This window comes from Lycorma delicatula, chromosome 12, assembly GCF_047948215.1.
Source record: "Lycorma delicatula isolate Av1 chromosome 12, ASM4794821v1, whole genome shotgun sequence".
NCBI classification, from domain to species: Eukaryota; Metazoa; Arthropoda; class Insecta; order Hemiptera; family Fulgoridae; genus Lycorma; species Lycorma delicatula.
Window position 1 is genome coordinate 72,842,711 of NC_134466.1, and position 15,946 is coordinate 72,858,656.

The 15,946-nt window shown below is 32.0% G+C and overlaps 1 protein-coding gene across 7 annotated transcripts in view; it reads right to left on the bottom strand.

The window, feature by feature from the left end:
• The window catches only part of LOC142333283 (very long chain fatty acid elongase AAEL008004-like), a 379,873-nt gene that overhangs the window by 56,401 nt on the left and 307,526 nt on the right, over positions 1-15,946 (bottom strand). For 5 of the 7 annotated variants that reach the window (XM_075380301.1, XM_075380300.1, XM_075380299.1 and 2 more), the window contains one exon: positions 10,566-10,649. The exons of the other annotated variants lie outside the window; for them this stretch is intronic. In XM_075380301.1, coding sequence (XP_075236416.1) covers positions 10,566-10,649 — 84 coding nt within the window. The remainder of the gene's footprint in view (positions 1-10,565; positions 10,650-15,946) is intronic. 7 annotated transcript variants of the gene reach the window in all.

The following is a 15,946-nucleotide window of genomic DNA, read 5'->3' on the forward strand; positions in this document are numbered from 1 at the left end:
TTGAATTTTGGACATTTTCGGTCAAGTCGATTGCAATCAAAAGGGGAGGTGCACAACTGGATGTTACACCAGTCTTAAATCCAAAATTTCAACATCCTACGGCTAATCGTTTTTGAGTTAAGCGAGATACATACGTACGTACAGACGTAACGCTGAAACTAGTCAAAATGGTTATTTCCGTTGAAATCTGAAAACCGAAATTTTTCGCGATAACAATACTTCCTTTACTTCGAACAAAGAAGGAAAATTAGCCGCTTACTTTTAACAAATAAATAATAATATCCCAACTTAATCAAACGACTTATAATAGAACAGTGTTTTAGTGTAAATTTAACAACACACAACGCTTCGCTTGACGAAAAAAACCTTTGTTTTTAAAACACGATTAAAAAATTTTATTTTACAGAAATTATAAACGGATGAATTAAAAAAAACTGATTTTTTTCTCTCCATCCCGATCAACGTGTACGTAAAATATATGTTAATATAATTTTCATTAACGCCTCCTCAAACTTGAATTATTTTTTTACATTTATTATCTTCACGTAGCGTTTATATTTTAATAAATAATCAATTATATATTTTCCGATGCGATACCGTTTTGAACAAAGTTTTACAACGGTTTCCCTTGATCCATCCAAGAAAATCTTATGGAAAATGTTCTTTTTTTATCCATTAAATACCATATTTACCGAATCCTGATACGGATCTATATAATGTAAAGATTTATTTATTTCTTCCTAAAATACGTTACTGTAATTATCTGAAATTCGTTCCGGATTGGAGTCCTGGAACGAATATAAATCTGATTTACAGAATCAAAATATCTGATGTGGACACCACATAACTCCCTTGTACGCCTATTAAAATACATATACACATTTTTTTCTGCACTTCATTTAAACTTATTTCATTTGAAAGCGAGATACGATCCTCCAATTCTTTAATAAAGTGGACAGTTACACAATCGCATTGCGGGTACACCATATCGCATTACATTTCTTTACGGTGTACGTATCGGCTTTTTATATTAGTTTTATTTTGCGTCGATCAAACGGTTATGCGGTGTCAGAACCTGTCGGATCCGTAACCAAGCACACATCGGTTCAAATCCGACATCATATACATAAATTTATTTTTAACTTTTTTTTTTTAATTTAAATATACTGATTTATTAATAATTATTGAATTAAAATGAAAAGCGCATAGCATTTTATTTCACTAATAACTTCTGATTTTTTACATATTCTTTTTCTATTGTCATTGAATTATTATTTATCACAACTTTTTTTTTTTAAATAAGAGATTAATAATTATTAATAATTCAATTTAAAAAAAAAACACAGGAAATGCAGTCGGATTCGAACCCATATTCCTTCCCCTTGTAAGATGAAAATATTTGATTAATTAAAATTTTATTTGGCTATAACTCTGGAACGAAGGAAAATAAGTACGACTTATGATATATCGTTGAAAAGTTCTCGATGAGAGCTTATTACCGCAATTAAGAAAAGCCAAAAATCCAAACGTTTATGGATTTTGGGCTTTTTTGGACATTTTTGGGCAAGTAGGTTGCAATCAAAAGGAGAGGTGCACAACTGGATATTACAACAGTCCTAAATCCAACATTTCAACATTCTACGACTAATCGTTTTTGAGTTATGCGAGATACGCACGTACAGACGTCACGCCGAAACTAGTTAAAATGGATTCAATGATGGTCAAAATGGATATTTCCGTTGAAATCTGAAAACCGAAATATTTCGCGATCACAGTGCTGTCTTTACTTCGTACAAGGAAGTAAAAAAGAAAAAGAATAAATGCTGTACATAACACTTTACAGGATAAATATATTGTTACATACTGTTTTAATGATTAAAGCGTGTTGTAAGGATTTTAATCTTTTAAGATTACTACGTTATTTTCTAAAGAGATTAACTAAACAAAAACGGTTGCAACAACCAAACACGCTCAAACGCGTAAATAATTATAAAATATAAGATTTAAGAATTATAAAACCAAAAAAATAATCTAGAAAAACAATCAAGGTCTATATAGCTACACAAGATTATTTACTCAGATGTTCTTTGTTCATCTGAAACCTATCAAATCAATAAAATGCAGTAGGACTTTTTGAACGCATCGTATATTCATTCGACGCGTAAATTATAAAAAACGAGATCGTAATTAATTAATAACAAAAGTCATGCTACTTTGCTGCACATAACATTACATTCAAAATAAAATTCCGCAAGGAATTACGTAATATGATCTTCACCTCTTTCATTTCTGAGTCGGAAGTACTAGTAGGAACCAAAAAATAACTGAAATCGCGTTGCGTTAAGCAAATTTGCCAGTACGCGGTCATCCCGCTAGGAGAGCGTAAAGCGACTCTTTCCGTGTAAATCTGCCGAGCGGCGTCACCTGAGAATTTTACGTCTGACAGATATGAATTTTTATGTAAAAGCTGTTTCGCCTGATTCTCGTAGCGTACTTTAACGAACAGCGCGCGTCCGTGAAGTTTTTGCTTTCTGCTCGGAAAAAATTCCGCACAAACTACTACGTTTTGAAAAAAAAACCGGTTTGCCAGGATACCGCTACCGGAAAAACTCGAGTGTTTGAATGGTTTTGAAAAAGATGAGACGTCGATCGACCGACCTCGTTCTGGATCTCCTTCGACTTCAAGGATCGAAATTGTACCACGATGTACAATCAATGAAGTCGTCTCGACTAATTTGGAACTCGGTCGATAAATTTTATCGGAAGATTTGGGGATGAGAAGGGTCGCTGCAAAGTTTGTACCTTGGCTCTTGATCGCTCAGCAAAAAGCGGGATCTTTAGAAGCACGTCGTGCTTTAAAAGATCAGTCCCAAATCGACCCGAATTTCTTTTCCAGGATCATTACCGATGAAGAATCATACTGCTACGGTTACGACCCGAAAACAAGCCGGTGAAAGCTTGGAACGTCACCTCGCCCAAAAAACAGCTAGTAAATTGAAGAAAGACATTAAGACGACGCACGTTTATTTTTTCGATGCGAGAGGGGCAATTCATTCGGAATTCGTTCCCCCGGGTCAGATTGTTATATAAGGTTTCTTCTAGTCGGAGGTTCTGAGAATATTGCGCAACAGTCTGCGGCAAGAAAGCCCCGATTTGCGGCAGGTAGGCGATCGGTTCTTCCATCACGACAACGCGCCTGTTCATAAAACACTCTCAGCGTACCGGTTTTGAACAGAAAACGGCACGACTACCTTGCCCTTATTTACCTGATTTAGCACCGTACGATGTTTTATTGCCGCGAATAAAGAGGGACCTGAAAAGAAAGCGTTTTGCTAACGCGGATGAGGTGAAGAAAAATACGAAGAAAGTGTGAACAGACGAATTTAAAAATTGTTTTGAACAATGGATTAAAGGCAGGAGAAATGTATTAGCTGTGATGCAGGGTATTTTAAAGGGAATTGAAGGTTTTTTGTAAAAAAAAAATAAAAAAAATATTCCGATTATTTTAAATATCCTCTTGTTCAGGTGTTTATACATATATGTATAAGAAACAATTTTACGGTTGGCAATAAAATTTATTAACGAAAAAAAAGACATTAAAGCAAATAAAATTAAAAAAAAAATAAATGAAACCCTTTATAAATATAAAATAACAATGCACCAAATATTTTTTTCAAAACCATACACACACATAGATATACTTTTTTTAACATAAAATTATCTAGTATAACAATTTACAATTCTTAAACTACTTATTCAGCATAACCATTCAGCAATAACAGGTACTTCCATAGCTGAACAATTTACAATATAAAATAATATTAAAAGGAACGAAAGAATAAGAGAGAGAGAGAGAGAGAGAGAGAGACAATGAGTGAATGAAATACAAGAAAATTCAAGGAAAGTGAAATTTGCAACCCTGTGCAAAAATAAACATCTAATTTTATATATATAAAATGTTCAGCAAAAAATTTAAAGAAAAAGTACTTTTTATATAAACATAGGTCTGGTCTGTAAACACTTTGTTTTTCATGATAGGAACTACAATTTTAGTATTAAAATACAACTCTCAACGGTTCAAATTCTAAAAATATATGCTAATTTTTCTTACAAAGAAAACAATTTAAACGATTTTCCAATTATAACTCGATTAAAAAAAAGAATAAATAACTACAAAGGGACATCATAGCCATCGGGCAAAATTTTGGATATCGGGGTCGACCAAAAAAATTTGAAACTTGGCATAAGTATATATATATATATACTAGAATTTTGCCCTTATTTCGTCCCAACGGACAAGGGGACATCATCTCGGTAAACATTTATTTTCTAATTTTTTTATTTTTATACTAGCTGACCCGGAAATGCTTCCTCATGGTTAAATTTGAGTATATATATATATATATGTAAATTAAATGAACACAAATGAAAGTTTGATTAAACATTAAAAAACTGAACGTTACGGAACTTCACAGAATTTAACCTTTCCTTTTATCCCGCTTTCCCTCTTCCAATCTTCACCCCTTCTCCTCTTTCCCTTTTTCGTAAAAATATTTCTTTTCGCGTAACTAATTCGTATTCTGCATATGAAGCAAATCGGACCGTGAATACAATTTTTCAAAATATCTCAATCCCAGCGCCACCTAGCGGGTCAAAACTAATTCATAAACCTTCGCGGGCGCGCGTACAACTCGTGAAAGTTTCATCGAAATCGGATGAACGGCATAGGAACGCATACGGGACAAACAAACAAACATTCATTTTTAAATACTTGTATATATAAATAAGATTAACTATAACTTTTTCAGTTTTGTTAAATTATACTGACCCAAATTGTGCTCTTCGGGCACTAAAGCGCCCGTAGACAATAAGGGGGTCGTGAATCTGAGCTGTACTTAACATAGCACTGTTTTTAATAATATTAATTTAGACGAAACGGGACCTTTTTTTAAAAAGAAAAAACATGTCCCACGAGACCCGGTTTATTAATATTCTTTAAAATTTTTGTTATTTTATTTGTTTCAAAAGTTGCGATTATTATTAAGGGAATCTTTAAACAGGCCTCAAATATTTAAAAAAAATAGCTATTTTTAATTGAATAGTACATAATTTTTAAGGTAAAACAAACATCTGATCGACTAAATAAAATTGAACTTGTATTTATTTTACTAAAAATTTCGATCATTTTCGCAATTGTACACAGAATATTTCATAATTAAATCGTTAATATTTAAATAACTCATCCGGGCCGGTTTAATGGTAAACTTGTCGTTACAAAATCGGTTATTTAACAGCTGATTTTCGAAGTCGAAGGCTCTGAAGTTGAAATCCTAGAAAAAGTTAGTCGCTTTTATACGGATTTGAATTATATATAGCAGATAGCGGTGCATTTTTGGCGGTTGGGATCAGTGGCGGCTCGTGGCTAAAATTAGTGGATGTGCTGCTCCACAAAATTTTTTTCTGGGCCTTTTCAAGGCCATGATTTTCTGTAAAATAAAAGAACCAAAAAAAAAAAAAAAATGGATCAAATAGAATAGCTGGAAGCAGGATAATAATCTAATTCTACACTTTATCATATTCATGAATATGGTACACAGTATTTAAACCGTATTCCGTTTAACCGAATAAATAATAAAATGTCGAACAGATAATATTATTTAGTACTATTAGATAGTAACGTAATATAATGTCCGCTTAAAAACGATATAGTCCAACGGTGCCTAATTTAAATTTCTTTGTAAACAGAAACAAATACGTAATTAGTTTTTACTAATTACCTTCTCTTTCGCTCTTCCAGCGTGTTTTCGGACAGATTTGGCGATCAAAAAGCCCTTGATTTCCGCCATATTTTACTGAAAAAACAACTAAACCGCTTTCATATTCCTTCCGCCGACTAAACTAGAAAAGGAAATGAACAAGGAACACTCTATACACATGCGAAGTAAAAAAAAAACTACCTTCCACCAGCACACCGGGCCGGCACTGCGGGAGCAGCAGTGCTCTCTCTCCCTCGCAGCCTTACGTGCCGCTTCCTATGTGCGCATGCGCACAACAGTCAAACACCACGCCGCTGGAACTAAGAAGCGCACAGTTCCATACAAAGACTTTTTGTATCTTTTTCATAAACCGGGGGACGGGTACCGTCGTTAACCTTAAGATTATATATCGTACAAGTATAAAGAAAGAAGGAATCGTTATATTAAATGTTATCGATAATATCAAGTGGAAATAGGGGGTGCTACGGTTCCACAGTTCCTGTACGCGAGCCGCCACTGGTTGGGATTCGATTAACCGCACGCCTCAGGAACGGTCGACCCGAGTCGGTACAAAGAACAACTCATTTACACTTACACAAATCACGCTCGTCTCATCGAGACAGGAGGCGGATTATTGTGTTGTTTACTCGTTAAACAGATCGAACAGTACATTTTAGGAAATATATTTATATCTAAAACCCTGTATCGTATTTGAAATAAAAATTTATCGACCGCAAAGCCAAGAAGGTTACGAGTAATTTTAAATACCGTTATAAAAAATTTATTCGTACTACATAATGGAGAAAATTAAATCGTAAAGTTTTTCTTTTTTTAAATACAATAAATAAGCCGCCCTCTGTGGCGCGAGTGTTAGAGTCTCCGTCTATCATCCGAAGGTCCGGGCTCGAATCCCGGTCAGGCAAGGCATTTTCACACGCTACAAAAAATTGTCATTGATCTCATCCTCTAAAGTAATACCTAAAGGTGATTTAAAAAAAAAAAAATGTTTATTTACATATATTTTTTAGGTCCTTTTTTGATAAAGGTTCATATGCGCTTTGATCCTTCGCTCAAAGAATTATTATTATATTTGTCGCTTGTTACATCCGTGGAATGTCGAGCCAAAATGTATAACGGTTAATTAAAACCTAACAACAGAATGTTATTCGGAAGGGAAGAGAGAAAGTACCGAGAAGTTACTATCTATCAAAACCGTTTCCTCCGAACCTAGATATAACCTGGAAAATAGGAAATTTAAGATTACATGCATCACGATATCGGGCGTTATATTCCAGATTCAGATGGATTTTAATAAAATCCTTTTTCGTACAGATTTATCATTAAAAAGAATATTTAATAAAAATTTTAAGATTTGGATGTGATTATTTCCCGATGTTTTATCTAATAGATTTTATTAAATTTTGCCAAAAAAACCTAACATAGGCTGAAAAAATTAACCTCTATAACGGTGGCGTCTCCGATTTACGTCCGGCATTTCCAAGTTTACCTACGTATCGGGAACTTTATTTTTAACATAACAACTATATAGGGCGAATCCAATCTATCGCTATTATATAAATAAATTCTATACGCGTTTTTATACCGAAATTTATTATGTTAAATCTTTCGTTAATTGTAACTCGATTACAAAGCTTTTAAAAACCAATGTTAATTATTAAAAAAAACTTTTTCCTGAATTTCATCAGTAAAACGTATATTTATAAAGCTTTTTTTACCTTTTAGCTTTACAAAATAAATTCTGTATTTAAAAAATTAGAACCTTAAATTAAAATGAAAAGAATAAAATTTATTAGAAAACACATAAAAATTCACCTGAAACGTAAAAAAAACATTATTCGTAAAGAAAAAAATATCGAAAAAAATTTATTTTATATATATAGCACAACACACCAACCCCAAAATCAAAATTAATACAAAATTTTAAATTCTTAAAAAATAACTCTGAAAAAAAAAAACGTAATTAATATGAATGTGATGTAATATGATTATGTATGATGTGATATGTAGCGTAAAATATATATACATGTACATATGAAGTAAAAAAAAAAAAAATTTAGGATGTGACGGAATTACAAACTGAAGGGGTTAATTCAAGACATGAAAATAAACAAAAAAAATTAGTAAGGACAAATGTCCTATCTAGGTTCATCTTCTACTCTCCGCCAGCATTTTGTTTTTTTTTTCATTAAAAAATTTATATCTTAACAACGGAACAAGATATTTTAAATAAAATCCGTTTTACATGTACCCGCACCATAACATCCACAAAATAAATAAATTTGAAAATTCCAAAAAAAAGGCGATCACTAAAATTATTTATTTAATCGTTAACAACAGCTCCCCGAATATTAATTTTATTATCGATGTTGGCAAGAATGTAATCTCGGTTTTCGCTAAAAGGTAGCTTTATATTTGTTTTGAAGGACTTCTGTCAACGTTACGATTTTTTTATTTTACTATTTGATAGCTGTCGCTTTTAGCACTTTAAAAGCAAATTGCGTGTAATTTTGTTTGCGTCTGTTAGTTCACGGTCAATTTAACATGGGAGTGCAAAAACTAAATTTACAACGTACTTTATTTTTTATTTCCGTAAAGACAAGAAAATTCCTGAATCTGACAAAGAGATACGTGAAGTCTATTGTGTCGATCGATTACTAAAACACATGTGTAAGAATCGATTTAAAAAATACCGTGTTGAAGATTTTGAAGATATAACCAAAGTTCTGGTCGACCTACTGAAGTCGACGAACACCAAATCAAAGCCGTAATCGAATCGGATCGTCGTATAACTGTGCGAGAGATCGCATAGAGGTTAAATTATATCAAACAAGACGACTGAAAATCGAACGTCTCCAACTCGTTAAGAAGCTTCATATTTCACTGATCGAAAGATATTCAATTAACATGACGAATCGATGTTTGCATTTCAAACGCGATGAAGTCGATCCGTTTTTGAAACGAATTACTATCTTCGATGAAAACCGGATTATTAACAATAACTCGATCACGGTCCGATCGTGATGAACCGGTCCAAGCCGCATCGAAAGCTGAATCGCATAAAAAAAATGATCATGCCATCGATTCGGTGGGATCACAAAGACGATGAATATTTTGAGCCGCTTACAAGAATCAAACGATAAATTTAGTTGTTCACGGTCAACGCTCAAAGGAAAACGACCAGAATCGGCTAATTGTAAAAGGTTGTGTTCCACGAAGACGATCCAAGGTATCACACGACTTCGGTGACTCGAGGAAAATTATTGGAACTCGGTCGAGAACTATCAAATTACCATTTATTTCGAAGTTTGTAAAACTCTTTGAACGGCAAAACGTTTAGTAATGATGATCTAAAATCGCACTCGGTTCAGGTTTTTGCCGATAACGACCAGTAGTTCGCGGAATCCTAAAGTCGCTAGAAAGATGGCAAAAGGTTAACGGACAAAATGGAAAATATACTTGTAACAGATTAAAGTTCATTGTTTGTATAAAAAAAATCGACCTTTATTTCACGCTACAAAACCGAAATTACTTTCTTGCCAGCCCTTGATACAATAACAACCTTTTTACTTTAAACAAATGACATCTAATTTATACAAACCGGTTTATGCGCAGCTGATATACCGTTGAAATTTTTTAAAGCGGTTAGCAAAAATTATATCCGCTCTCAAAATTTTATGCCGGTTTACACTTTTTTCATTAACCGAATTAAACAAAAAAAAAAAAAAATATTTATAAGTAAAAACAGGTATAAAATTCTCAAACTCGTAATTTTTTCGAACCGCTTTAACAATTTCAGACCTTTATCGACCGTTTGAAAAAAATGAGGTGTCATTTTGTTCACAATAAAAGGTTTAACATCGGAAAGAAAGAACACAAAATCTCAATTATGTACAAAATACCACCAAAACATCTTAATATATACCAAACTTAAACATTACAAAACTGTAATCAGACCTATAATATATGGAAGCGAAACACCCTTAAAACCAAGATCCAACATTTCCTACTCGGCAGAGATGCAAAGAATAGAAAGAAGAATTCTACGAACGTGCATAAATAAAAGACGACTTACTGATGGGGGAGAACGGAGACTCATATCAAACCGAGAGGTACATAAAGACGCAGAATCGACTCTAGACTACTTTAGAAAGAAAAGAATCTCCTTCTTTGGACGCATTATAAGAACAGAACCGAACAGGCTCGTCAGGATACCGGTCCAGAAATACTGGAACGTATCCATAACACCGACGTTGATAACCGAAATTAAACAAGATATGCGAGAACTAGGAAACACAATAGAAAATTTACGAAACAAAATTTACGACTATATAAAAATACTAAAAGAAGTAAACTCCAGATTTAAAATTAAAGAAAAGAAAACAACAACGAAGGTTTGTTCAGAAGAGCTCAAAAGAGTAAGCTCTGATAGAAAGAACTATTAGGAAGCAATCAAGAAAAAAAGAAAAAGAAAAGACGAACCAGAGTTGTCTGAAATGGTCCGATGTGACCTCAAAAAAGTTTAATATTTACGGAGCTGTTAATGATTTAAAACATTTAAATATACAATTTTTGATATTTTAAATTTATTTAGCCGGTAAAAAATGTTGTCGAATACATATATACCGAAATTTATTTAAGTATCCTTAATCCGTTATTAAAACGTACATTTTTTATGTATGTATGTATATATAAGTATAAAACAGTGTGTGTAACTCAAGAGTAAAAAAAAAACAAACAAATAAAATTAAAAGAACGAGAAAAGAAATGAATGAAATATTTAATACTTACCCTCAATGTGGTCGGGGAATTTGAGTAATCGACAGGTTGGCATCGTAAACTATAATGGCCCGTTAACCAGCCCGACATTCCTAACTGCAAGACAGAAAACCACCACCAAAATACTCAGCAGGATTTTAAAGATGTCATTACGTATTATAATATACATTTATAAATAAAATTTTAATCGTGTATTTTATTATATACAGTATATCGGAAAATAAATTTACAAATTTTTGGAACGGATAAATGAAATTAATTTTTAATATACGATTTAGAGAAAACGAATTAATTTTGAATTAATCGAGTCGTTTTAACGCTCGCCTTGTCTTTTAAAAAGAAAAAGAAAACTACGATATACCGATTTTTTGAAATAATTTCAGAACTAACAGTACCAAAAAAAATACTATTAGTTATAAAATTGCACAACTCATAAAGAAAAAACCAGAGCACCAAGACAACACCGCAAACAAAATCGATGACCCATCTAATCTACCGATCGTTATTACATGCAAATCATACGTGACCAGTCCGATTGTTAGAACCTATCGGATTGTAAAAATCCATAAAATAATATGGGAAACATCGGGATGGATCTAAGTTCTTTCCGGTAAAACAGCGAGAATTCAGGGACAAAATAATTGACATTTTAAATAGGATTTGAAATAGTTTTTTTTTTTGGGGGGAGGGGATCATTGCACTTGTTAAAAGTAATGCGGTTTATATGTGTACTCATTTATATTTTACTATTTAAATAAATAATTGACATTTATTCTATTTACTAGCAGACCCGGCAATGCTTCGCTATTACTAGATTTGAGTATATATATAGATTAAAAGAATACAATTGAAAGTTTGATAAAACATTAACATAATGAACATTACGGGACTTCACAAAATTTAAACTTTCCCTTTTACTCTTTCTTCCTTTTCCCCTTTTAATTTTTACCATATCCCTTTCCCTTTCCCCCGTTTTAACTTTTATTTTCCCCGCTTCCCCCTTTCCCTTTCCTTCCGCCATTTCTCTTTCCCTTATTTTCCTTTCAGTTTATTTCCCCGTTTTCCCATTTTCCCCTTCTTCCCTTTTTCGATTTTTCCCTCTTTCCCTTTTCCGGTTTTTCCCTTTCTCCCTTTTTCTTCGCGCGTAAATCGGTCCAGTAGATTTTTAGTCTACAGCGGACGCGCATATCGGAAATATTGAAACGGAATCGTAAAACATTTAGTATGGCGTGTGTTGCTTTTACGTCTTTTATGTCACAGGCGTTACATCCTAGGTATATAAAAACACGCGCGTATTCGAATGCGACATACATTGTGTTAAAATTTCAAAGCGATCGGTGAAGAACTTTCGGAGATTTAAGATTTTGAACAAACGAACATTTACATTTTCATTTATATAGATAGACCGATAATTAAAAATTAATAATAGACTATTAAATTAATTTAACGGATGTTTAAATCAAATTTAATTATCGCGTTAAAAATAACAAATATCAATTGAAACGTCAAATTGATGTTTAAATCAAATTATTATTTAAATACAGCATCTAATAACCTCTTGGTTTTTGGAACTTGAAAATTTATTTATCAAATTAATTATTTATTTTTAAAGTAAATCGTTCCAATATAGCGAAATATTATTTAAAAAGGCTAACAAGATTATTATTATTTTTTTTTAATAGAAGTAGAATCCCCGTTATTCGATAGGACGAAAATCATGTTAAAATTGGAATATACATTTAGGCAAATAATAATTTTGAAGTATACTGCCATATTTTAAACGGTTTTGTTTGACAGGTTTCCAAGATACGAGGTAAAAATTGTTTACAAATAGCGTTGAATATTACCCACCTTAATAATTGCTTAAGTGCTATAAGCGCTTTCATCGTAACAAAGTTAATTTTTCTAAAAACTCTTTATTACAAATTTTTATTCGCGAAACTACTCCTTCCTTTTTTTAACTTTTTTTTTTCAAAATTTAATGCCATCAATTTTCCCATTTTTTAAACGTAAAAATATATTTACCAGTAACCGAATAATACCCCATTAAAATTCCTAGAGATTTTTTGTCCTTCAGGAAGGATCGTTTTTCTAATTTCTTATAATTTTATTTTATAAATCTTTCATTAAATTTTAATACTGTTATGTCGAAAATCTCGAAAACCCGTTCAAATTTGGCACAAATATTATTTGCCTATATATATATATATCACAATTTTAGCGTGATTTTCGTCCCATCGAAAAAGAGAGAATAACTGTACTCGTATTAAAAAAATAATAATATTTTTAGTCTATTTTTAATATTTCGCTAAATCGGAAAGATTTACTTCAAAAGTATACGATTAATTTGATAAATACATTTTCAAAAAGTAAGGGGCCGATTACAACCTGCATTTAAATAAAAAATTTTCTTTTAGCTTTAATTTTCAAGTTGAAAATCCGACCGTAACTAGTACTAATATAGACAACACGGCAACTATTAAAAAAAAAATTAATTTCTGATGCTTTATATGTTTTTCGAGTCGTGGGTGTTACAAAAAAAATTTATATTAGATAGCGGTCCGGTCAGAAGATGAAATAGGATAAATGGTTTTTTTTTTTATTAAATAATTGGCGTGTTCAAAATGTAACGAGAATTTTTGTTTTTTTGGAAAGAATTTTATTTATTCGTCTACATTAATGTTATCCCCTTCAAAATAGTTCCCGTTAGATATTAAACACACTCGTGCCAGCGCTTTTTCCAATCCCCGAAACACTTCTGGAAGTCGATCTTTGGAATAGTGTTTAGCTTTTTCAGCGATTTGCTTTTAATCTCATCTACGCTTGTAAAACTACGGCCCTTTAGATTCTCTTTATTTTTGGGAATAGAAAAAAATCACACGGGACATGTCTGATGAATATGGAGGCTGGGGTCATTGCATCCCAACCCCGTAGGCGAAGACACCCATCTTGTGTCTACTGCTAGGTATCAGATATATTACATCATCGTTAAGCAAAGATTAAGAAATCAACTCGTCGACTGCAAAGCGGATCGGGAGAAACATTGCACAATTACTTTTAAAAAATCTGAACGCTCTAGCGAAGTGTTCATATGAATATATTTTCGGTCAACTATTTATAAACGCAGCACCCATCAAGCGGAAATCTTTTTCATTCCCAAAACATGTTGTAAAATGTGCTGGAGATGGAAAATCGAGATCTTTGCGATGTCAACAAGCTCGCGTACCTTCTTCGGCATCATTAGCCGAATTTTTGGGCTTCCCGAGAATTCATCTCGAATACGATCGTGTTTGTGCAGTTCTCCATTCAGGAGCCCGCTTTTTTTTTATCAAAAACGAGGGCAAACGATCCTTTAAATTTAGATTAAACTCTTAAGAGTTTAGATTAAAGTTAGATTAAACTCTTTTTATACGCCCGTCCGGGTTAAACCTTTGAAAACTAAGTATTCAAATTTAAATGTTATATATATATTTTTTTTTAAATGTCAAAATTTGTTTGATTTACTCGACCGCCACAAACAAGGAAGTATATACAAGCACGTGAAACTTCACATCGAGCCATCGCAAGGACCATAAATGTTAAATATCGTGACAGATAAATGTTACATATTTGATTTACGTTCGTACCGTTTGATCGTGCGTCATCTCAGTGTCACTTTAAACAACTTTTCCAACGACCCTGGTACGGTTTTAAACTATCATATAAATTTTAAAGAGTATAATAACTTTAAAAAAAAAAAAAAAAACTTATTTCGTTTACATATATTTGTTGTTTTAAGGTAAATTTTTATATAAATTTCAAATAAATTGATAACACAACAGGACTCAAAATAGTTACTTATTCCTGGCGTAACGTGCAGCAATTATAATTTAAAAAATTTAATTACAATTTTAAAAATTTGCATTTTGAGTACGAATAAATTATTATCGGCCAAAACGTTTCAAATAAATCTACGAGTAACGAAATACATATTTTAACAGTACTTATAAAGGAGACATTTTAGATAAAAGTTATAGTTTATAGCAGTTAGTTGATAATAATTAAAACCCAGGACGAAAACACTTTAAAAGACATGAAATAAGTAAATAACTCAATATAACATTGTCATATTGTTTTTACGACAATAAAATTTAAAATTTTGATTGACCGTACGGCGTGACCCGTAGCCTGCATTGATAAACCTTAATTATCATCATAATTACGCACAACGGTTAACGAAAATCTTAAATTTTATTGTTTTAAAAGCAACGTCACAGAGGATTATAAGGTAAAAATATATTTATTTAATTATTTCACATTTTTTAAGGTTTTTTCAACATTTTTAATTTTATTTTTTATTTATTACGTTTTAAAGATTATTAGGCCAGGTCTGTGCCCGACAATGGGAAGTTTACAGGCTGATGATTACGATGAAAGCTTGGTATACCTTGACCGGCGCAAATTATTTAATAATCTATACAGTAATGTAGTCCTGCTGGAGTTAAAAAGACTTAAACATTCAAAACTCGTTTTAAAGAAATATATCTACTCCAGCACCTCCTGGCGGCTTATAACCGTAAAACTGATATAACGATCTGCTTTGAGGTGATACCTATGTAATGAAAAAAAAAAAAAAAAAAAATCGCATCGAAATCGGTCCAGTAGTTTTTAAGGAAAATGGTAAAACAATCGCATAATACACACAATCTATTACCCGAAACGCATATACGGTCTTCGTTCCGTCGTGGGGAATAATTTAATAAACTAATGTAAATCTTGTAAAGTTTTATAAAAAGACGTAACGAGTAAGTGACAAAATAAATAGATAATTTAAATTAATACAATAACGTTTTTTAATGAAAATATAATGCAACTCTGTGGCCGGTCGAATTACAAAAAAAAAAATAATAATAAATAAATATGAGCACAATACAACAATCTAATATTTTAATATATGTGTGTGAGTGCAAATATATATATATATATATATATATATATATATAATAAAAGCAGTTAACTAAAAAGCTTCCATAAAATTTAATATAATCGATTCCAATAACTGTAATATTTTATTTCCGAATTATCTTGTGCGTGTGTATATATTATACATATATATTTTTAAAAGGCAAAAAAACTACCAATAAAACTTATTTATTACATGCATACACAAGAAAACATGCACATGCACATGCACATGCACATGCACTTACATCCCCATAAAAGGATAGATTACACACAAGCAAAAAAAAAACCTATTAAACCGACTTGAAACATATAAGTATTAAGTAATATTTAACTGCTCTGCTGATACGTCGAGCCACGTAATTTTAATGTAATCTAATATACAGTTAATTTGTACGATATGAAGATTCCGTACGGCATCTAATTTTGTCTGTACACTTACTTATTCGCCG